Here is a 23808-nt window from a genome sequence, read left to right on the forward strand (position 1 = left end):
CAAAAATTGCATCTCAATACGAAATCCAGACTATGAGATTTGACAATCTAATGATCAATAATTAATCAAAAACACGGATGGTCATTATAAAGCAGTTTTATGTCATATTATAAATTTCAGGTTTGAGGTCATATTACGATCATTTTAGGTCATCCTTACTATAATGACCTAAAACTTATTGATTCTGCATTTTTGTATTGAGATTGATTTTTGCATAGATCAAAACCGGATGTATAGATTAGTTTTCTACAATAAGTTTCAATAATTTAAGGATAAACTAAAGTCAACCATCAAGGTTACAGCCAGCCACAATCCTATATATAAATGGATGAGAAACCAAATTACCAAGAAACACAAGGCAAAAACATTACTATAATCAGAAAAATGTGTACCATTAGCATGCATGTATCCATCCTTAGCAAGCCACTAAATTCTCTCCACAGCTCATCGGAGAGGAGATCTTCAAAACCATGGCCGGTCTCTCGAATTGTGCCCGCTGCTCGCCTTCGTGCTTCTTGCTCCTCACAACGAGAAGAAGCTCATCAAATCCGACGCTCCGGAAACTACCAGCCTTCCCTTTGGGATTTCAATTACATTCAGTCTCTCAACACTCCTTATAAGGTGCGTACCATTAATTAGTATGTTGCTATATAATTATACCTAATTAATTTTCCTCCCTTTAATTTGATAGAGAAGCAGAGCTGATTGTGCAAGTGAAAATCTTGCTAAAGGAAAAATTGGAATTTGTACAACAGTTGGAGTTGATTGATGACTTGAAATATCTTGGCCTTTCTTATTTTTTTCATGATGAGATTAAGGAGATTTTGGGTTTTATACATAGATATTTCCATGATAAAGAAGTGGATGGAAGTGATTTGTATCTCACAGCTCTTGGATTCAGACTCCTTAGACAACATGGTTTTAATGTTTCACAAGGTTAGATTAATTATGCTTTGTATATATTTGATTTCTTTTCTATTGAGTTTTAAATATGAATCCGAACTTGTGTGTTAATTACAGAGGTTTTTGATTGCTTCTAGAACGAGAAGGGTAGCGATTTCAAGGCAAGCCTTGGCCGAGATACGAAAGGAATGTTACAACTCTACGAAGCATCTTTCCTTTTGAGAGAAGGTGAAGATACACTGGAGCTAGCAAGACAATTTGCAACAGAAAATCTGCAGAAAACTCTTGATGGAAGTGGTGATGAAATTGACAAAAATCTATCATTGTGGATTCAACATTCTTTGGAGATCCCTCTTCATTGGAGGACACCAAATCTTGAGGCAAAATGGATGATAGATGCTTACTCGAGGAGACCCGACTTCAATCCAACAATTCTTGAGCTTGCCAAACTAGACTTCAACATTGTTCAAGCAACACAAATAGAGGAACTCAAAGACATCTCAAGGTGAACTAGCTAGGACTATTTATTTATTAGGAACAATAGCCATTTAAACAACGAAATTTAGTTAAATTTGACTAAATTTCATTATTTATACTTCTATTTTTCCTATTAACAAGGTTGTAAGGACTTGCTTTATTTTGTTTAACCTTTATGTTGTCTAGATGGTGGAATAATTCATGTCTGTCTGAGAAACTACCGTTCGTGAGGGACAGGCTGGTGGAAAGCTACTTTTGGGCAATTGGAGTCTTTGAAACTCATCAACATTCGTATGAGAGAAAAACGGCCGCCAAGATAATAACTCTAATAACATCTCTTGATGATGTTTACGACATCTACGGTACACTAGACGAACTTGAATTGTTCACACTCACCCTACAGAGGTTCGTATAGAGTTTGGTCTTAATTTCAAACTCCAAAATCAAACACAAAAGTTATTTTTAGACCGTTTTTAGTTAAATTCAACAAATTCCAATTCTAAAAACAAAGATAGGATCTAATAAAGAACCCCATGTTTTTAAAATCAAAATTTCTAAAATGAACTAAAACGATTTGAATAATGACCTTCTGTGTTTTGTTTGACATTAAGATCAAGTTTCTTATGTTTTGGAATGCTAGGGGTGTGGCAAACTCAAGCACCCAGAAAACCATCAAGTTTTTGATAAAGTCGCACAAAATTTCAGTTTTGGCTGTCATTGAGCCAATGACAAAACCGAACCCAGAGTTTTATAGCAGGAAGTTCGGTCTTGCATATAAAGGGATGAATACAAATGGTCAAATATGGCTCTTCACGGCAAATGGGGTTGAAGTGGATGAATGGGATGTGTCGGAACAAGTGTTGCATGCGCGCTTCTCTTCTTGTGACCTCCCAATTCAGTTTCACCTGTCGGTAGTCTATGGAAAATGCACAAGAGTAGGAAGACACCCGCTTTGGAATAAACTTCGAGAGTTGGCTGTGGGTATGGAGGGATTGCCGTGGTTGGTAGGAGGAGATTTTAATATCTTCCTTTCTGAGGAGGAAAGGCAGGGGTCGAATAAGAACAGAGTGAAGGAGATGGCAGAATTTGCTGATGCGGTTAATGACTGTCAGCTGCTAGAGCTTGGCGCAGATGGTGCAAATTTTACGTGGGCTAGAGGAGATATCTTGGAAAAACTTGATAGAGCGCTGATCGGAGAGGGATGGCTTAATTTGTTCTCGGAGACTAGAGTTACAAATCTTCCAAGGGTGATGTCGGATCATAGTCCGCTGCTCATTCAATGCAGGCGTCCAGGCCCTCCGGTGCGACCACCTTTCAGGTTTCAAAATATGTGGGTGAGGCATCGTTCTTTCCAGGAGGTGGTGAAGGAGAGTTGGAATATACCTTTGGAAGAAAGGGGCCTTGTGAAGTTGCAGGTTAAGCTTAGTCGGCTAAAGAAATGCTTGAAATTGTGGAATAAAAATGTTTTTGGCAATATCTTTGAAAAGCTAAAGCTGGCAGAGGAGGAAGCTCAAGAAGCTCTTAACAGGTTTGAACAAAATAAGACTCCAGAAAACCGGGCTGAGATGAATAGGACAGTGGCTGAGCTGATCCTTAGAGTTAAAATGGAAGAAGATTACTGGAAGCAAAAAGCGGCTATACGTTGGTCGGTCGAAGGGGAAAGAAATTCAAAATTCTTCCAAGGATGGGTGAAATACAAAAGATCTAAAGCTAGGATCTTCTCCATTGAGGAGAGGGATCAAACCCTGACGGAGGATGAGGATATCAGAGCCTCAACCGTTAACTTTTTCCAGAAGCTGTTGTCTTCAGATATAGATACGCTAGTGGAACCAGACCTGGACATCTTGTCATCTATTCCAGCTGAGGTTAATATGAATGAGTTGGATAAGATGCCATTGATACAGGAGGTGCGGGATGCGGTCTTTGGTATCTGTCCGGATAGTGCTTCAGGGCGAGATGGGTTTTCTTCGTTATTCTACCAGAAGTGCTGGGATATCATCAGCCGAGATGTAATGGAGGCGGTTGTTGATTTCTTTCAGGGAGCGCAAATGCCGAGGGGAATTGCGGCGACAATGATTATACTTATCCCCAAGAAAAAGAATCCTACGAAGTGGACAAAATATAGGCCGATAAGTTTGTGTAATGTGTCAAATAAAATTATCTCAAAACTGCTGACATCAAGAATGGCAGCCCTCCTCCCCGTGCTCACGGCGCCAAATCAGAGCGGCTTTGTGAGGGGTCGGCTTCTCAGTGATAATGTGTTACTTGCTAAGGAGATGTTCTATGAGATAGGAAAATGTAACCCGTCTCCAAACTTGGTTCTTAAACTTGATATGGCAAAGGCGTACGATCGTGTCCAGTGGCCGTTCTTACTAAAAGTGTTAAAAAGAATGGGATTCTCAGATTTATGGCTGGGAATGATCGAGAGATGTGTTAATCCTTGCTGGTTCTCGGTCCTTATTAATGGTTCTCCAGCTGGTTTTTTCAAGTCTTCACGTGGACTACGTCAAGGGGATCCTCTGTCCCCCTCTTTATTTATCCTCGCGGCTGATTACTTATCCCGCCTTCTAGACCGACTTATCCTTGGAAAGAAGGAGATGAGGTTCTGTACAGCTCGATACTCAATGGGGGTCTTACATCTGGCATATGCGGATGATATAATCATCTTTACTCAAGCTAGAAGAGCAACCATCCGTAAAATTAATCACTGCCTCAAACATTATATGGAGGTCTCGGGCCAGTTGATAAATGAGGGGAAAAACTGCTTCTACATAGATGAGAAGCATAATGGCTGGGCTGCAGGGGTGAAGCTGACAGGGGGATTCCAACAAGGTACCCTGCCTTGCACATACCTTGGTGTTCCAATTTTCAGAGGAAGGAAGAAAACGCACCTCTTCATGTTTCTTCGTGAGAAAATGTCTGAGAAGGTGCAGAGCTGGAGCCATCGACACCTTTCGTTTGGGGGAAGATTGACCTTGATCAGAAGTATCTTGCAGGCTTTACCAATGCACATTTTCCAGGTTCTTGAACCAACCAAAGGGGCTATTAGATTGATGGAGCAGGTGCTAGCAAGATATTTTTGGGGCTCTTGTAATACGACGAACAAAACACACTGGATAAAATGGGAGGACGTTTGCAGACCAACGTGCGAAGGAGGCTTGGGTATACGCCGTATGGCAGACACTGTGGAGGCTTGTAGCTTTAAGCTCTGGTGGAGATTCCGTGAGAAGAGTTCTTTGTGGGCAGAATATATGCACAAGAAATATTGGTCTCGATCAGCTGCATTCTCCATCTACCGTTCTTGCCGTTTCAGCCCCACGTGGAGAAGACTATTCAAAGCGGGAAGTAAATGCCATCACCTTCTCAGATGGATGCTGGGTAAAGGAAACTTAAATTTCTGGGATGATGTCTGGGTGAAAAATCAGCCGCTCTCCCGCCTTAGTCTGCGTGAAGAAGCTCCTGAGTTTGCTTGGGTAAAGGATGTCTGGAGGGACTCGGAGTGGAATGAAGAGGTTCTCCGGGAATGGCTGGGAGAGCAAGGCGTACCGATAGAGTGGATAGAGGACATCTTGCTGACCCCTTTCGACATGGAGGAGGAGGATAAAGCTCGATGGACCCTGACCCCCCATGGAAATTTTACTCTTGCCTCGGCATGGGAGCAAGTCAGGCACAGAGGTGAGGAGAGGGAGGTTTTTAAAATCATCTGGAACAAGAGTATCACCCCCACAATATCTGTTTTTATGTGGCGATTGTTGGCTAACCGTCTCCCGATTGATGAGAAATTACAATGGAGGGGGGTGGCAATGGCCTCCAAGTGCCGCTGCTGTGCTATCCCAAAGAGTGAATCAAGGCTCCACCTTTTTGTGAATGGGGAGGCAGCCAAGGGAGTTTGGGATCACTTTGCGAGCTGGTTCCCTCAGGCCAAGGCCTTTGTTTGGCCACGGAATAATGTGGAAAGAAGGTTGAGATGGTGGCAGCAACAGTCCAGAAGCAGATATCGTCCTCATGTAAGTACCATCATTCCTTGCTTGATTTTATGGTACATATGGACAGAGAGAAATGGATGCATTCATCGTGGAACTAGCTTCAGGCTGGAGAATGTATGCTACAGGGTAGAATGGCACCTCAGAAACCTGGTGTTGGCTGGACATCTTGGCCAGGAGCAGTGGGAAGGTTGTGAACCGGGTGTGGCTTCCTTGAAAGGACGCCCGGCTAGGGAAAGGCCTAAAAAGGCTGAGACAGTGCAGTGGAGGCTTCTAGAGTCACCTTGGTTGAAACTTAATTCGGATGGAGCCTTTGAAAGGTCAGGGAACAGAGGGGGGGGTGGAGGTTTGCTGCGGAACTACCGAGGTGACCTAGTTGAAGCTTTTAGTTCTCCTTTGGAAGTGTCTTCAGGGTTGGAGGCGGAAATGATGGCCCTTTTGGAGGGTATCTTGATGGCCAAAGCGCATGGCTCGTACCTCTGGTTGGAATCAGATGCGGAAATCCTGTGCTCTACCCTTGCCAAGGGACTGCTGGGGCCGGCAGAGACAAGACACACTATGGCCAAGATCAGAAATGCTCTAAAGGGACTCACTTGGAAAATCACTTAAATCAGACGGGAAGGGAATAAAGTGGCAGACTATCTAGCTTCCATCGGAAAGGAGAGCACGGTCAAGCTGAGGTATACAGATAGATCAGCGCCGGCAAGAGTAAGAGCTATGGTGAGGTTGGACCAGATCGGCATGCCGAATTTTCGATTTTCTTAGTTTGTTTGGTTTTTTCGTGGCTGATATGATAGTTGTTTGGTTTGTTTTGATGTTTTCGTGGCTGCTTAAATAGTCTTGTTTGGTGTAGCTTTGATGTTTTGGACATTCCACTTTTGGGTCTGTCAGCTTGTAATTCCTTTTTGATATGATATATATGGGACAAGGGGCCTGCTACAAAAAAAAAAAAAAGATCAAGTTTTGTTTTTATAATCAATCGACTTCCTTATTACTTGACATTACGATTCATATCAACAATTTCAGATGGGATACAGAAGCAATCAATCGACTTCCTTATTACTTGCAATTGTTTTATTTGGTTATCCACAACTTTGTTTTCGAGCTAGCACACGACATTCTTAAAGAAGAGGGTGTCATCAATCTCTCATATCTACAGAAACCGGTAATTAATACGAGTATATATATATATATATAATTATCTTCTTAATTGAGATGAGAGGTTGTAACATGTCTAAGTATGAATTATTGGTAGTGGGTGGATTTGGTTGAAGCATATTTACAAGAGGCAAAGTGGTACTATAGTGGATACACACCAAGCATGGAAGAATATCTCAATAATTCTACCATTTCGATAGGAGCTCCTACTGTAATAGCCCAAGTTTTTCTTACATCCAAAAACCAGCTGTATAAATACAACCAAATAATTCGTCTTTCGGGGATGCTTGTACGGCTTCCAGACGATCTAGGAACATTGCCGGTACGTGCACAAAATTACTCTCAACACATCTTATCTTTATATACTTTTTTCTTCTCTCAAGTTATGTGATACAATAGAGTGGATATATTAATTTTGTGTATGAATAGTTTGAGATGAAGAGAGGGGACGTGGCGAAATCAATGCAATGCTACATGAAGGAGCGAAACGCAAGCATGGAAGAGGCGGAGGAACACGTGAGGTTTGTGATAAGGGAGGCGTGGAAGGAAATGAACACGGCCGGTGGTTGTCCGGTTAGGGATGATTTTGTTGAGGCAGCAGCTAATTTTGGAAGAGCGGCACAGTTTATGTATCTTGATGGAGATGGCAACCACTCTCAACTACATCAACGGATTGCCACTCTGCTCTTTCAACCATGTCATTGACTCACACTGTCTCTCAACAAAACAAAACAAAACAAAACATGTGCTTTAATATATCAGAGAATTTATTATTTTGGTGTGGTCCTGCTATTTCTTCCAGGATTTAAGTAGATTGTCTCGTATATTAATTTGGTGACAAACATGGTAAGTGTATTGTCTACCTATTTCGGCCTGGATTTAATTTGAGGACTCGTATAATTAATTTAGCTCAACTACATAATTTTTCGCCCAATCCATTCTCCCTCAATTTAAGCGGTCACGTGTCATGTCAATCTATATAAAGAAAAGTTTTCCAAGATTTAAGTAGAGGGACTAATAATTTTATTTTTACATTTTAATTTATCTATACACATTAATGGTAGGACCATCTTCAATTATCTCCCCTTACCTTTTCATTTGATTCACAATAACTATTGTTTTTGTGAAATAGTCCGAAATATTTTCCGTTTCAGGCATCGTCAAACTTTCGAACTCGCCACGTAGGATTTATAGTCGAACTTGTATCGCCTTATCAACGCCAGTGAAAGAATTCATCAAAATCTCCCAGGCTTGTTTTGACGTGGTGGCTGCACTTACTTTCTCGAACGTGGTTTCATCAATACCTTGATAGATATTGAACAATACCTTCTTGTCTCGTTTCCTTGCGTCTTTGAGGGCGTTCTTCTGGTTGTTTGTCAGGGCATCTTCGGCTTCTTGGGAGGTAAGTTCGGTGTAGCAGTCTTGAACAATGTCCCACAACTCTTGTGATTGCAACAAGACTCAGCATATGAATACTCCATTTCCATAATTGTGTTTCTCCAATTTGGGAATCTGAGGTTGAACTATGTTCAACGTTGCCGCCATAGGTAGAATTCAGTGGCGCCGCCCCTTCCTACTCCAGCGCTGGGGAAATCGCTACTTAAGTAACTCTAAGGAGACATTGGCCTAAGGCCACCGGCAACGCGTCTCGCGGGTGGCAAGTATCTCGTCCCGCCGAGACGAGACGGCGGCGAGACGCGTTGCAGCACCCCGTCTCGTCCCTGTCTCTCCGAGACGCCCGTCCCACCGAGACACCTCGCGGGCTATGTAGCCACGCGCTTGCGCGACGTGGCGCGCTTCGGCGCCATGCCTGACGCCCACTCGCGGTCCCGCGAGTGGGCTTCGTCACGCTGACGCAATAAATCATATTTTTAAAATTCAAATTTAATTGAAAAAGTAAAAAATAAAAAATCGAAAACGGTAATATTACCATTTTTCAAACATTTTCCTTTTTTTTACTATATAAATACTCCTATTTCATCCTCATTTCACACAAATACACATCAAATCCTCCAAATCATCTCCATTTCCTATCCAATTTTCATCTAACCTCTCATCACAAAATGTCCGGCGACAGAAACTCTGGCGGCGGCTCCGGCGGGTTTGACTTCAACACGTTTGGCGACTGGGGGGCATGTTGACAAACTCGTATTTATAATGTCGTGATTGGTATGAAGATGTGCATAATTGTTGAGTTTTTATGCTCAAATTTGTTATTTCCAGCCAATTACTCTGTTTCGAAGTTCACGTGTTTGTTGAGTTTTTCAGGCAAAAATATGAGAAATTGGAGCAAAATAGTACCACACGGTCGGGTGAATATATGTGGCTGAAAAGCCACCCGGCCGGGTGTCAGCGATAAGTCTGCCGGTTGAGTGCGACCCGGCCGGGTGAATTTCCTATTCAATAATTCCACCCGACCGGGTGGGAACCTTATAACGCCAAGACTCCAGAGAGCTCCACCCGGTCGGGTCCGACGAACTGACGATTTGATAAGTTTCCAGACGCGATTTTTGAAGGAAAATTAGAGGCAAGAGCTAGGGCAACTCGAAGCATTCACTCCCAGCCGCAAAAACACACACTCTCTCTCTGAAGAACTCTTGGAAGAAGATTGAAGATTCAAGCTTCGATTCATCCGCCAATTGTAATTCGTATCATGGTTTCCTCTGTTTTTCTTAGTTTCTTTTTGTTTTCTACTTTGAACATGAGTAACTAAACCCTTCATTTGGGATTCTTGGTGAAGATGCATTGATTCATAGTTTTAATCCAATTGATTCTATTTTTATCTTGCTCTTGCAATTGTTTGAATTATTCTTGTGCTTTTTCCTATCAATTGCTTGATCACCAATTGGGAGTGTAGGATTTCATAGAGTAATCGGGAGATGAAATATTGAATCTTGAAAGAGGAATAATTCACACCTTAATTCAATAAAACTTGGGAGAGTTGAGATTATGAGTGGAATCTTAAATCTAATTAAACTTTTGGGAGTTAGGTCTAAGATTTAGAAGGGGACTTCACTTATTACACCTAATCTACAGATTTCTCACCTCGGGAGGGGGTTTAATCTACAATTGTGATTGATTCAACAATTCTGGAGACTTTAAATGGTAAATTGGTGTTAATTGGGTTAGGCTATGAGTTGTGCATCGGATCCTTGAATTATGCATATTTCTCCATCATCTTACACAACTTGCTAAATTGAGTTCTTGTTTAATTGTTTTATTTTAATCTTTGCATTTACTTGTTTTCAGTAGTGGTAGTCTTAAAACCAAAATTTCTGATCGTCTGGATAGTAGTTGAAATTAGTTCGTGGTACTTAGGTTGACACTTAATTGTTTCTGTGGGATACGATATACTCTTGCTTGCTATTTGCTACGATAACCCCGTACACTTGCGGGTATTATTTGGGAAAAATAAAGTTAAGTCAAGTTTTTGGCGTCGTTGCTGGGGACAATTTTTGTGTTATATAGCTTGATATCGTGATAATAATCAAGATTACTACTTCAGACTTTACTGCTTTATTTTTGATTTTATATTTTTTTTGAGTTCTCACATTTGTGTTTCTTGTTCAGGTGTATGCACACACGTTCTAAAGGCTTGCCTCTAGAACCTTTCGATTCGGAGATCGAAGCAACAAACCGGAAAAGGAACTCCTATAGGAGACTCACACAGAAAATTCAAGCTTCGTCACCTAACCGCACAGGAGCACCTTCAGATCAGAGGGATCTTTCACCCATCCGATACCAGTTCAGGACCATATTCTATTTGATCCCGTCTCTCCTAGTCTGATGGAGTACGAAGGGGGTAACAACGGTCCACCACCTCCTCCTCCCAATTATGCTGAGCTTCTATGACAGCTGGAGGAGTTGCGTCAACAGGTCAACCGTGGACCACCTTTGCCTGTGCAGAATCAATGTGTACCAAGGCCAGACAAATCCAACTGTGCATAGCAACATCGCGGCCAATACCTTTGAGCTGAAAAGAGGACTAATCCAGATGGCGGAGAACATTGCTTTTAAGGGCAAATCCACTGACGACACTAACAAGAATATCACCAAGTTCATCCAGATTTGCAACACAACAAAGATGAATGGAGTGACAGATGAGCAGGTTCGCCTAAGGCTGTTTCCTTTCTCTTTAGAGGATTCAGCAAAGGATTGGTTGGAGAGTTTGGAGCCCGGATCGATTAGAACATGGGATGCTATGGTGGAAAATTTTTTGGAGAAATTCTACCCCCCTAGTGAAGCTATAAAGAGACAACACGAGATCATTGCATTTCAGATGACTCTTACAGAGAATATCAGAGATGCATGGGGGAGGTTCAAATCTTTGATGAAACGGTGTCCCAACCATGGGTTAACCCCGATAGTCCAAGTTATTACATTTTTCAAGGGCTGTGTGCCTGAAGCACAAAGGGAGTTGAACTTGAGCTCAGGTGGTAATTTTCTTAAGAAAGGAGTAAATGAAGCCTTGGAAGTAATAGATGAACTCGCATCTAATGACGAAGGATGGAGCAACGAAAGGAGTAAGGTGCATAGGGTAGCGTCCACCACAGATCATGATCCTATGAGCGCCCTATCCGACAAGCTGGATGCGCTAACTATGAAATTTGACTGCATGGGAATAGGTCACCCGTTTCAAGAATCCCAAGGAAATATGGAGGACGTTAACTATGTGAATCAAGGGGGCAACAACCGGTACTATAATAAACAACGCCCCAACTTTCAGGGTGGAGGTTATAATCAGTTTGGGAACAAGGGGCATCTCAATCTCTCTTATGGGAACCCCAATAATGCTCTGCAACCACCCCCGGGGTTCACGGTTAATAATGGAGTGGTTAATGATCCGAAGAAGATGACCACGGAAGACATACTCAAATCTTTCATGCTACAGTCCAATAAGCTAATGGAACAGAACAATCAAAGGATGGAGAAGGTGGAGACAGATGTGTAGAGTATGGCCACTCATTTGAAGAACATCGACACGCAGATCAGCCAGATTTCCCAGACTGTGAGTACTATTACTCAACCGGGAAAGTTTCCTTCGAACACCATTATAAATCCCAAAGATTGCAAAGCTGTGCAGTTGAGGAGTGGAAAAAGTTATGATGGACCTGCAATGCCATCAGAGGATAGAGTAACAGAAAAGGGACCTGAAGAGGAGGAGTTAGTCGAGGAAGTTGAGACCGAGATAGTACATATTACTTCCCCACCTAAGGAGAACATGGCCCCAACTCTACCTACACCACCTGCAGCAGCTTACACTCCCACTGACGTGAGGATTCCCTATCCTCAATGTGTGCAGAAGAAGAAGACAGATGCACAGTTCTCGAGATTCTTGGATATATTTAGGAAGGTGCAGATAAACATCCCATTGGTGGAGGCACTACAGCAGATGTCGAGCTATGCCAAGTTTCTGAAGGATGTGGTTTCCAACAAGAGGAGATGGATGGAGTATGAGACGGAGAATTTGACTGAAAGCTGCAGCGCCATTATTCAGAAGAAGTTGCCAGCTAAACTGAAGGATCCTGGAAGTTTTACCATCTCTTGCATAGTGGGAGATTTTCAAGAAGGGAGAGCGTTATGTGATCTGGGGGCGAGTATCAACCTGATGCCCTATTCATTCTTCCAGAAAATGAAGATTGGAGTGCTTAGACCCACTACTATATCACTACAGATGGCTGATAGAACGATGTCATATCCAAAGGGGATCGTTGAAGACATACTTGTCAAGGTCGGGGAATTTATTTTTCCAGCCGACTTTGTAGTACTTGATATGGAGGAAGATAGACACATCCCACTTCTTTAAGGCAGGCCTTTCCTAGCCACAGGGAGAGCACTGATTGATGTGCACAAAGGAGAACTTACTCTCCGACTGAATGATGAGAGTATCACATTCTCCATTTATGATGCTATGCAAAAACATGAGGATGCTTGGAGGTTCAAACCGTGTAACATGATCGAGGTGATTGACTGTTGTGTGAGAGAGGTAGCCCATGTTATCTCTTATCAAGACAGACTTGAGCGATGCCTATCGCAGTCTTTACTGGCTTCAGACAATCTACAAGTGTCTGAATTCATGGAGGAGCTACTTTATTTTGTGGGAGCTCTTAATTCTGGTGGGGAGATCCCAAGAAGGAACAACAAGTTTTTATCCCTCAAAGATCCGGCAGATGAGGAAGAGAAAGAAGAGAAGAAAGAGGAACTTAAGCCGTTGCCCTCACACCTCAAGTATGCCTTCCTTGGAAATAATGAGACGTATCCGGTAATTGTCTCCTCATTACTTACTCCCACTGAACTCGATAAACTGCTGCGAGTGCTCAGGAAGCATAAGGGAGCTATAGGATGGTCTATCTTAGACCTCAAAGGAATCAGCCCTACTCTTTGCATGCACAGGATTCTATTAGAAGAAGGATCTAAACCTAAAGCTCAGAATCAAAGGAGGCTCAACCCGATAATACAGAATGTGGTGAAAAAGGAGGTATTGAAGTGGTTGAAAGCCGGGATTGTATATGCTATTTCTGACAGTGATTGGGTAAGTCCCACCCAAGTCGTGGCCAAGAAAGATGGAATGAGTGTGATTCAAGGTGGCAATGATGAGATGATAGCCACAAGACTGGTGAGAGGATGGCGAGTTTGCATTGACTACCGAATCCTCAATGCAGCAACGAGGAAGGACCATTTCCCCCTCCCGTTTATTGATCAGATGCTTGACATATTAGGGGGATATGAGTACTACTGCTTCCTCGATGGCTATTCTGGATACAATCAAATCCTGATTGCCCAGAGGATCAATATAAATCGGCCTTTATTTGCCCGTATGGTGTCTATGCCTTTCGGAGGATGTCTTTTGGACTGTGCAATGCCCCTGCCACGTTCCAGAGATGTATGATGTCCATCTTTCACGACATGGTGGAAGATATTATGGAAGTTTTCATGGATGACTTCTCGGTTTTTGGGTCTTCATATGATCATTGCTTGGATAATCTGACTAGAGTATTGCAGAGGTGCGAGGAGACCAACTTAGTGCTGAATTGGGAAAAGTGCCACTTCATGGTGCGGGATGGCATTGTGCTTGGGCACAAAATATCTGCTGCAGGACTCGAAGTTGATAGAGCCAAGATCGTTGCGATTGAGCAAATGCCACCACCGTCTAGTGAGAAAGCCATACGGAGTTTCTTGGGGCACGCGGGGTTTTATCGGCGATTCATAAAGGATTTTTCTCAGATAGCCTGCCCCCTTTCCAATCTGCTAGCCAAGGATGTCAAGTTCAATTTCTCAGCAGAATGTCTGCAAGCCTTTGAAATTCTGCAGAAGGCGTTGGTGAGTGCTCCCGTACTTATAGCTCCAGATTGGTCACAGCCTTTCGAAATTATGTGCGATGCCAGTGACGTGGCCGTGGGTTCAGCATTGGGGCAGAAGAGGGATAAAGTGTTTAGAGTGATCTACTATGCTAGCCGGACTCTAGATCCAGCTCAGGCAAATTACACTACCACGGAGAAGGAGATGTTGGTTGTGGTATATTCTTTCGACAAGTTTCGGCCGTACCTCATTGGAGCGAAGACGATTGTGTTTACAGATCATGCCGCCATCCGTTATTTGTTTGCTAAAGTGGATGCAAAGCCTCGGTTAATTCGTTGGGTTCTTTTGCTGCAAGAATTCGACTTGGAGATTCGGGACAGAAAGGGGTGTGAGAATGTGGTGGCCGATCACTTATCTAGATTGGAACATTGTTTTGAAGGAGAGAACTTGAAGAAGCCTATCAACGAGGAGTTCCCGGATGAGCATCTCTTCTATGCTTAGAGCTCATTGCCATGGTTTGCAGATATTGTGAACTTCCTAGTAGCCAAGGTGGTCCCAGAGGGCATCAACAAGCATCAAATGAGGAAGTTCTTTCATGATGTCAAGTTCTATTTTTGGGATGAGCCGTTCTTATTTAGAAGATGCGCAGATATGGTGATTAGGAGATGCACTCCAAATGAGCAATGGGAAGCGGTTCAGAAACTGCCACTCAAGTCCTAGTGGAGGACATTTTGGAGCTAATCGGACGGCGATGAAAGTACTTCAATGCAGATTTTACTAGCCTAGCATCTATGGAGATTGTCAACAGTTCGTTCTTCATTGCGATATATGCCAAAGAACTGGGGGTGTCTCCAAGAGAAAGGAAATGCCGATGACAACTATTGTGGAGATAGAGCTTTTCGATGTGTGGGGGATCGACTTCATGGGTCCATTCCCACCATCATCTGGCCGTCAATACATCCTTTTGGCAATAGATTACGTTTCCCGTTGGGTGGAAGCAATCCCCACTCCGGTCAACTCTTCCAAGGTGGTTATCAAGTTTGTCAAGAAGAACATTTTTACGAGGTTTGGGGTGCCGAGAGCCTTACTTAGTGATGGGGGTTCTCATTTCAAGAACAAGTGGTTGGAAGTCGTGTTAAATAAATATGGTGTCAAGCACCGAATCACTTCCCCATATCATCCTCAAGCCAATGGTCAAACTGAATTAGCCAATCGAGAAATCAAAGGCATCTTGGAGAAGACGGTGAACGCCAATAGAAAGGACTGGGGTTTGAAGCTCGATGATGCCCTGTGGGCGTATAGAACGGCTTATAAAACGCCAATTGGCGTGTCACCCTACCAGTTGGTGTTTGGGAAGTCTTGTCATCTTTCCGTGGAGCTTGAGCACAAATCATATTGGGCAGTGAAACAGTTAAATGCCGACTACTACAAGGCGGGAAAAGAGAGACGGTCCTATCTGAATTTGCTTGATGAATTTCGGAATGAGGCGTTCAAAAATTCTGCCATCTACAATGAGCGACTCAAAACGTATCACGATAAGTTGATTGAGAAGCGGGAGTTCTTCCCGGGAGAGTTGGTGTTGTTATTCAATGCTCGGATGAAACTCTTCCCGGGAAAGCTTAAGTCAAGGTGGTCCGGCCCTTTTAAAGTCAGAACTGTGATGAAGAATGGAGCTTTAGAGATTGAAGCCGATGATGGGAGAGTGTTCACGGCCAATGGGCAGAATGTGAAGAAATTTCATACTATGGAACAGAAGGAAGAAGTTTTCTGACTCTCCTTGGAGCCCCAGTAATCTGCTATGGAGGCAACCCCTAGTAGGTAACTTTTTTGGATTTTTTTTCCTATCAAAATGTGGAGTTGGTTGTGCTTGGAAGTTGTCATTGTACAGGATTATATGTGAAAAACGGATCTAAGGGGTGCAACATGCTGATTTAGCAGAAAAAATTGCCCAGAAAATCGACTCGGCCGGGTAGGTTTTTGCGTTGAATTTAGCAGCATGCGTTGATTTAGCAGTATGCGTTGAATCGCCCAGAAAATCCACCCGGTCGGGTCCTATTTTTTGTTCATTGACGGTCCCGTAAGTTTCACCCGGCCGGGTGAATTTTCAGTTCATTAATAACACCCGGCCGGGTCGTTGTTTTGGTGAAGGATTACTCCAGTAAGTTTCACCCGGCCGGGTGGATTTTCAGTTCATTAATTCTGCCGGGTTCGACTCGGCGAGCCCTAATTATAAACCAGGTACACCAGGCTCTATCCATCTTTCTTCTTACCCGGCGTTTTGCCTCCCCTCTCTCTCCCCCTTCGTTTTCTTCACAAACACACAAATTCACACTAATCTCACACACCCATCTCAAATTATCTAATGTTTGAGTGTTTTGGTCCGATTAATTTGTGGATTTGGTGGATTTCACTCAAGAACTCAAAGAGAAAGCCCTAATTTTTGAATTCTCTCACTCTAAGCAACAAAGGTATGTTTTTCACCCCTAATCTTCTATATCCATGGATACGAAGTTGTATTTGGTGATTGGTTGGAATGTTATGGCTTGTGCAAGTTGAATTGATGTTAGTTTTGTACTTCAATTGTAAGAATGTATGAGCTAAATTGTTACTTGTATGGTGAGATGAGATCTTTAACTATGAAATGGTGAGTTGAGTGAATTTCATTGCTTGCAATTGATGCTTGATGTGTGCTATGCGATTGCTATCGCTTGCGAGATTGATGCGGATGAAATTGTTGCTTGAGCTGTTATCCTATAATGGGGGTGGTTATTGAGGATTTTGTGAATTTTAGGGATTGAGTCTATCTCCCTCATTGTGTGATGTATTTTAGGGATTGTGCCTTTTCCCTCGGTATTGTGTATGATGAAAAGTAACTGTAGGAAGCGAGTCTATCTTCCTAATCGCTTTTGCCGTACTTGCTTGTTTACTTGGTGTGCATCGGGATTGAGTCTATTTCCCTTTCTGATAATGGTTAGCCGATGTTTGTTCCCTATGTTTGGAGTACAATCTTTCTAACATGCCTGATTCTAGGTACTTATCACATGGCCCCAACCACCCTAAAACCTCACACCGTGGGTGTCACACTCCGCCGAGGTGAGTCAAAGAAATGGGATGCATTGGCGGCACTAGATAGCATGCCATGTAGATATCCAAGTCTGAACGCGCTCAACGGCCTCGGTATCAAACATTCTTGGGACATCCTCGTTGAGGCCGGCCACCTCACGTACCTGTTCGCGAGGAAGTTCGGGTCATACAAGGCCCTAACAGTAGAGTTCTTCACCACACTAAAGGTGAAGTACTCCGTAAAACGGATCGACTCGATGTCCTTCCGACTCATGAATGAGGCGCACAACCTTACAGTCAAAGAATTTAATGAGCTCTTCCAGTTGATGGAAGGAGATGAAGAAGGCCTTTTGGAGGACTCTCGGCCTGCGGACTATAGGAGAGAGGAGTTCTGGCGAATGATTACCAATGAACCGGCTTTCAACCCATCGAGAACCAAAATCAACGCCATTACAAACCCCGGTGCTAAGATATATGGCGAAGGCCCTAGTCTACCTCCCCTTTGGCCACACGGAAGCAGGAAGTATTTCGACAGAGATGCTATTCCTACTGTGGGGGATGCTCAGCCGAAGAAGGATCAACCTGGGTCATTATATGATTAAGCACTTGGAGAGACAGTCGAAGAGGACGACAGGGAAACTATGTTGCGGGGGGATCGTGGCAGCTTTGGCACATAAATTCGGGTTCAGTTTTGACAACCGGATACAGGATCAAGGCCCCGCGCTACTGGATTGGGACACGCTCAAGAAGGCAGCCATTATAATGGTTGATAGTCGGGGCATAGGGTATTTCAGGATAGAACCAGGGAGGTGCATCAGATTCCCTAACCCGTAGCTCTTCGCAGTCGGGGGATGGAACTACCAAGAAAACTGTAAAATGAACTCCCCGGCCCATGTGGAGAGGATCGAAAATGACCCCCCTCAAGGGGAAGGTGCCCCAGACGCTAGGCCAGTCTTCGTAGAACTGGACTCTTTGCCGCAGCCTAATATCCCCGAGGAACCTCTGCAAATCCAAGATGCACCGCCGGCCATGGAAGAGGAGGATGATGAGATCGCCTCTGAGTTTGAAGTCGGTCAAAGCACCGAGGGGGAGACCATCCAGAGATGCCTATTTGGCGGAAATTGCCGCAGGAATACGCTCGCTTCAGGTGAGCTATGACCAACAAGAGGCCCACTGGAATCAGGCGAATGCGGAGGCGATGGCTTGGAGAGCCCAGTGCCACACCCGGTTGGACAACTTTGGGAACCGGCTTGATCACTATGGGGAACAACTGCAAAACCTGCACACCCGCTTCGATGCTAGTGATGCAGCACAACAGGCTTTCTACCAGGCTTACCACGCGAGATTCCCACCACCTTCGGAATAGAGGTACCTCAACCATCCACTGCTCTTCAAACTTATTCTATTCCTTGTCTTGAATAAGTTTGGGGGTATCTGACGTGGATCGGTTGCTCTTTTCTTCCGCTTGTTGAAAGATTATCTTCTTGAAACTATTGTCTTTCTTATTCTCCCCCTTCACTTAGTCATTTTGTGTAAGTCCCGCCCGTGGAACTTGAATTCGAATATTGATGAATGTAAGATAATTTGTGCTAAGACAAGGGTTGATGGCTGATGATGATAATTGATTTATCTTGAAAATTTTAGTTAGAATGGTTAGGGACATGCGTGATCAATTCATGATTTAATTGTGAGTGAAGTGCTTGTTTGCTTGGTCAATGCTAATCCCGGTGAGATTTGAGCCATATTTCGTTCATGTGTGATATAATTGGGTACATATCTTTGCTTCTAGAACTTGCTTCTCGCCATGTCAAGTCTATACAGTGGATGTGAACTTAGGAAATGAAGTTAGGCATTTTTTTTATTATCCCCATACACTTGTAAATCCCTAGTTAGCTCTCATAGCCAAAATGTATTTGATTGTTGAAAAGCAATATCTTGAATCACTCTCCAAAGTGAAAAGCCTTGAGTAAAGGGAAGCACAGTGGTAGTAAGTGTAAGGAAGGGGTTCGAAAGAAAAAGAAAAAAAGAAAAAAAGGAGGTATATATATATATATATATAAGCTGTGTTGTTGAAGATAACATAAGTGGGCCTTGGAGGCTAGGAGGAAGCATGATGAAATCGAGCTTAGCTGAGTTTTGTTTTGGGAAAATGGTTAGTATTGGATTGTGTGCTTCAAGTATATTCTTCAGTCACTACAACCTAAATGTTCCCTACCGTCCAAAGAGCCTACACTACAACCCGAATAAAGACCTTTCTGATCTTAGGTTCACTTTTACAACCGAGCAGAGGAGACGTTTGACGTTGAGCAAGCCTATGGTAAGCTTTACATGTTACTTGATTTAAGTGTTCGTATTATCTCTTATACTTGAGTGAGAGGGAAAATGAAAAAAAAAGAGAGCACACTCCCAAAAACCTTGTGAGAGCATTGACACCAAGTGATATACGAGACAGTAACTTCAACCTTGCTTAAAAAAAAACTGTCTGAAGCAATACATCAATCTTGCATCTATGCATGAAATTGTTCTTCATGATTTCGTATTCTTATTTGAGGACAAACAAGAGTCTAAGTTTGGGGGAGTTGACAAACTCGTATTTATAGTGTCGTGATTGGTATGAAGATGTGCATAATTGTTGAGTTTTTATGCTCAAAATTGTTATTTTCAGCCAATTACTCTATGTTTTGGAGTTCACGTGTTTGTTGAGTTTTTCAGGCAAAAATATGAGAAATTGGAGCAAAATAGTGCCACCCGGTCGGGTGAATATATGTGGCTGAAAAGCCACCCGGCCGGGTGTCAGCTATAAGTCTGCCGGTTGAGTGCGACCCGACCGGGTGAATTTCCTATACAATAATTCCACCCCGGCCCGGTGGGAACCTTATAACGCCAAGACTCCAGAGAGCTCCACCCGGCCGGGTTCGACGAACTGACGATTTGATAAGTTTCCAGACGCGATTTTTGAAGGAAAATAAGAGGCAAGAGCTAGGGCAACTCGAGGCATTCACTCCCAGCCGCAAAAACACACTCTCCTCTCTGAAGAACTCTTGGAAGAAGATTGAAGATTCAAGCTTCGATTCATCCGCCAATTGTAATTCGTATCATGGTTTCCTCTGTTTTTCTTAGTTTCTTTTTGTTTTCTACTTTGAACATGAGTAACTAAACCCCTCATGTGGGATTCTTGGTGAAGATGCATTGATTCATAGTTTTAATCCAATTGATTCCATTTTTATCTTGCTCTTGCAATTGTTTGAATTATTCTTGTGCTTTTTCCTATCAATTGCTTGATCTCCAATTGGGAGTGTAGAATTTCTTAGAGTAATCGGGAGATGAAATATTGAATCTTGAAAGAGGAATAATTCACACCTTAATTCAATAAAACTCGAGAGAGTTGAGATTATGAGTGAAATCTTTAATCTAATCAAACTTTTGGGAGTTAGGTCTAAGATTTAGAAGGGGACTTCACTTATTACACCTAATCTACAGATTTCTCACATCGGGAGGGGGTTTAATCTACAATTGTGATTGATTCAACAATTCTGGAGACTCTAAATGGTAAATCGGTGTTAATTGGGTTAGGCTATGAGTTGTGCAGCGGATCCTTGAATTCTGCATATTTCTCCATCATCTTACACAACTTGCTAAATTGCGTTCTTGTTTAATTGTTCTATTTTAATCATTGCGTTTACTTGTTTTCAGTAGTGGTAGTCTTAAAACCAAAATTTCTGATCGTCTGGATAGTAGTTGAAATTAGTTCGTGGTACTTAGGTTGACACTTAATTGTCTCTGTGGGATACGATATACTCTTGCTTGCTATTTGCTACGATAACCCCCGTACACTTGCGGGTATTATTTGGGTAAAATAAAGTTAAGTCACATGTACAACGTGTTAGGTGGTTCCGGTTCCGGTTCGACTACGCCGGGCACCCAGGGCTTGTCGACGTCGGGGGGTACTAACCACCCCATTTTGATGTGGATGCATACGCTCATCCCTCCGCCCCCAGGTATTCGCAGGAATTATCCCAAACTCGGTAGGATTATGTGGATGAACCCCATCCGGAAGGAGGACGAGGTGGTGGAAGCTCCAGGGCATTCGACGCCATGGAGGAAGAGGCGGAAGCGGCCGAGGAGGATGATGATGTAGGCCGGCATCCGTACATCTGCAAGGACACGATGGTGGTGTACAACGCCTGGATCAGCGTCTCATACGATCCCATCATCGGAAATCAACAATCTCGGAAGTGCTTCTGGGAAAAGGTCACTAAGGCCAACAACGAGATCAATCCAAGAGGGTCCCGCTGCCGCACATTGAAGATGCTCCGGGCTCGCTTTGATCGAGTCGACAGGGGTCAAAAAATTCAGCGGCATCTACAACAACGAAGCGGCTCATTACCAAAACGGAGCCACATGAGCCGACATTCTGAGATCGGCTTTGCTAGTCTACTTCGATGACACCGGCAAAGAATTCAGACGTGTCGATGTCTGGGAGGCCGTCAAAGACGAGGAAAGGTGGGCCGGCGGTGTGCGGTCCAACTCGGGCTCGAAGCACACGGCCAATATTCGTCTAGTGGGGCAGTTCGGGCAGCGCCGCACAAGAGGCTGCCTCGCAGGAGGTTGAGGGCACGACAGACGATGCCGAGGGGTCCTCTCGTGTGCGCCGTCGGCCGCATGGGTCCAAGGCGGCTAAGGCGGCTAGAGGGAGGAAGGGCCAAGGTGAATCAAGCCAGTTGGGCTCGGGCTTGAACACCCTATTGTCCATGTACTTGACCGCCACTATGGCGGACACTTCCCGCATGACGCCTCCATAATACCAAGTCCATCTTGCTGGAAGTGAGTATATGGCAAGACAAATTGGTATTCCGCCTCCAAGTAGCTTGAGTGCACCGCCACCGCCTTCGGGAGATGATTCGCCGGCGGAGTAGTTTTTTTAATTTCTATAAAATTGTGTTTTAAATTATGTTTTTTTATTTATTTTGCCACAAATTTAATTATGTATTTTTTTAGGATTTTAAGTTGTATTTTTATTTTATTTAATGAAGTGTGTTTTTATTAATTGAATTTGTTGGGAAAAAATAAAAAATAAAATTGAATGAATAGTAAGTGAACAGATAGTTAAAAGACGGATAAGAGATGGAGGGTTGCTGGTTCTGTCTCTTAATTAAGAGATGGAATGAAAAGTACAGTATATCCCATGAATAGTTAATGGATAAGACGGTTAAAAGACGAATAAGAGACGTCGTTGCGGATAACCTAAGAAGTGACCTAGAAGAGAGTGTGATATTGAAGAGAAGAAAGAGAAAGTGATAGAATGTGACTTGTGAGGTCTTCGAAATTGTGAAGCAAAGGAGAGAAATGATGGATGTCAAAATTAATTTAAACAAATAAATGACTTATTACCTTCCCCAAGCATGAGTCAGAGTGTCACGTGACTCAGTTAACAATAATGCCTAACCTATATTAATACAAATACTATTAATTAATGTTTAATTTGGGGTCAGTCCATAATTAGCTGTTTGCATGATGGGGAATTAGGTTGGTAAGTTTATAAGAGTGTCCATAATGGTGGCCCTTGAAGGCCATCAAAGTTGGCCTGGCCGTCATTTGTGGCTCTTTTGTGGCCCTCTGCAATGGTAAATTAGTAAAATTAACAAAAACAACAAGGGCCACGAAATGTGGCCCCTCTAAAAAAAAATAATTTGTTTGCTTTTTCAATGATATTTTTTAATTTAATTATATTAAATTTTATTAGACTAATAATTTTGAAAATAAACATAATTTAATAAAGTTACGAATTAAAGACAAATTTTCGTCATACTATAGATATAGGAAAATTCTACAACAAAAATTTTTAAAAAACACAACCTAAAAAGATAAAAGGACGCCACCGCCTCCTACTCGGTGGCGTCATCGGAATCCGGCACATCTTCTTCACCACCTTCTCTCCCGCCACCGCCGCCACCGCCCCCACTGCTGCTAGCTTCGCCCGTCACCGACACATCGGTCCACCCCAACTTCAACCTCAATCTAATAATGAGGTCGTAGCACATCTTCTTGGTAAGAGGGTCTGTCGACTTCTCATACAAGTTGCTTCATCATCTGCACCTCCAGTGTTTGAGCCAACGCCGCGTTCGGTGATGGGCGCGGTGCCGACGCGCTTGCAGCAGAGACTTGGGATGCGGTTCTAGCTTTCCGGATGGCGGATTGTTGGCCCTGCGGGCGTTGGCGCCCTGACATTGTCGAGGGGGCTCCTCCAACACATCGTCATTCAGGTCGAATGCACGTGAGTCGCTACCACTGCTGTAGGTGCCATGGCACGGAGTTTTATCTGCTTCCCAGTAGAACCAGTCTCATCATCGCAGATCGCCTTGAATTGAGGGGAGTCTCGGATAAGCATATATTCATTCCAGTAGGTGAACTTGGGCCAGTCTTCAGTATTAAACAACTGATATGATAACGCCCGTACGTCGGTTTCGCTGCGGCCGCTTTCGGCATTCTGGAGTTGTCTCTCGTAAATGCTAATGAACCTCTTCACAGCTCTACTGATCTGTCCGAACTTCTTCTGGATCTGGCCTTCATCACGCTCGGCACTGACTTCTGGTTTGAAGCTGTGGTACACCGTCAGGACGCGCCTCCAGAAGCAAATGTTGGTCTGATCCGTACCGATGACCGGATTCATCGTGACCGCTTCCCAGGCCCGCGCAACAGCAAGGATTCATCGTCGTTGTATGGGACCCCCGTCGAGCACCACCGCTCCACCCGCCGCCTCGGCCGCCGCCGCTGCCGCTTCCACCTCCCGTCCCCTGCTCTCTATCTCCGCCGCCGCCATTTCAGCCTCGGCCACCGCCTCGCCCCTCACCACCGCCGGTTCGGCCACCCCCGGTGGGGGCCCCCACCTACACACTGCCGGATGTCAGGGTCTCCAGTGTACCCA

The 23808-nt window shown here is 43.7% G+C and overlaps 5 protein-coding genes across 8 annotated transcripts; 4 read left to right on the forward strand and 1 right to left on the reverse strand.

Annotated features, from left to right (window-relative positions):
* Positions 1 to 480: 480 nt before the first annotated feature.
* Positions 481 to 6355, forward strand: LOC121779791. Of its 4 annotated transcripts, none has more exons than XM_042177212.1 (5): positions 482 to 621; positions 692 to 936; positions 1041 to 1408; positions 1567 to 1785; positions 2021 to 6355. In XM_042177212.1, the coding sequence occupies exons 2-5, from the start codon at positions 805 to 807 to the stop codon at positions 5970 to 5972; spliced, it is 4671 nt and encodes a 1556-aa protein (XP_042033146.1). In that variant the 5' UTR covers positions 482 to 621; positions 692 to 804; the 3' UTR covers positions 5973 to 6355. The 4 variants fall into 4 exon arrangements, with proteins under 4 accessions (XP_042033147.1, XP_042033145.1, XP_042033146.1 ...); XM_042177214.1 differs by having other exon boundaries at positions 582 to 621; positions 842 to 936; positions 1021 to 1408; XM_042177213.1 differs by having other exon boundaries at positions 481 to 936; positions 1021 to 1408.
* On the forward strand, positions 6081 to 10308 carry LOC121779032 (R-linalool synthase, chloroplastic-like). Its single transcript, XM_042176384.1, has 5 exons — positions 6081 to 6088; positions 6390 to 6528; positions 6619 to 6843; positions 6951 to 7150; positions 10092 to 10308. The coding sequence occupies exons 1-5, from the start codon at positions 6081 to 6083 to the stop codon at positions 10306 to 10308; spliced, it is 789 nt and encodes a 262-aa protein (XP_042032318.1).
* A 48-nt stretch (positions 10309 to 10356) lies between these two features.
* On the forward strand, positions 10357 to 11472 carry LOC121779033. The gene has a single exon (XM_042176385.1). The coding sequence runs from the start codon at positions 10357 to 10359 to the stop codon at positions 11470 to 11472; it is 1116 nt and encodes a 371-aa protein (XP_042032319.1).
* A 3-nt stretch (positions 11473 to 11475) lies between these two features.
* On the forward strand, positions 11476 to 12327 carry LOC121779034. The gene has a single exon (XM_042176386.1). It carries the CDS (start codon positions 11476 to 11478, stop codon positions 12325 to 12327), a length of 852 nt encoding a protein of 283 aa, XP_042032320.1.
* A 10815-nt stretch (positions 12328 to 23142) lies between these two features.
* LOC121779035 lies at positions 23143 to 23553 on the reverse strand. The gene has a single exon (XM_042176387.1). It carries the CDS (start codon positions 23551 to 23553, stop codon positions 23143 to 23145), a length of 411 nt encoding a protein of 136 aa, XP_042032321.1.
* Positions 23554 to 23808: the final 255 nt, after the last annotated feature.

This window comes from Salvia splendens, chromosome 19 (genome assembly GCF_004379255.2).
Source record: "Salvia splendens isolate huo1 chromosome 19, SspV2, whole genome shotgun sequence".
NCBI classification, from domain to species: Eukaryota; Viridiplantae; Streptophyta; class Magnoliopsida; order Lamiales; family Lamiaceae; genus Salvia; species Salvia splendens.

What these genes read in the sequence shown, in the direction of transcription:
- LOC121779035 (XM_042176387.1), bottom strand. Translation starts at nt 23,553, where the DNA reads ATGAATCCGGTCATCGGTACGGATCAGACCAACATTTGCTTCTGGAGG.
- LOC121779032 (XM_042176384.1), top strand. An exon ending in TCTCATATCTACAGAAACCG is followed by an intron (nt 6,529 to 6,618) that starts GTAATTAATACG and finishes AATTATTGGTAG; the next exon opens with TGGGTGGATTTGGTTGAAGC. An exon ending in GGAAGAGCGGCACAGTTTAT is followed by an intron (nt 7,151 to 10,091) that starts GTATCTTGATGG and finishes TTTCTTGTTCAG; the next exon opens with GTGTATGCACACACGTTCTA.
- LOC121779034 (XM_042176386.1), top strand. Translation starts at nt 11,476, where the DNA reads ATGGCCACTCATTTGAAGAACATCGACACGCAGATCAGCCAGATTTCC.
- LOC121779033 (XM_042176385.1), top strand. Translation starts at nt 10,357, where the DNA reads ATGCTGAGCTTCTATGACAGCTGGAGGAGTTGCGTCAACAGGTCAACC.
- LOC121779791 (XM_042177211.1), top strand. Translation starts at nt 805, where the DNA reads ATGATGAGATTAAGGAGATTTTGGGTTTTATACATAGATATTTCCATG. An exon ending in GAACTCAAAGACATCTCAAG is followed by an intron (nt 1,409 to 1,566) that starts GTGAACTAGCTA and finishes TATGTTGTCTAG; the next exon opens with ATGGTGGAATAATTCATGTC. An exon ending in TTCACACTCACCCTACAGAG is followed by an intron (nt 1,786 to 2,020) that starts GTTCGTATAGAG and finishes TTGGAATGCTAG; the next exon opens with GGGTGTGGCAAACTCAAGCA.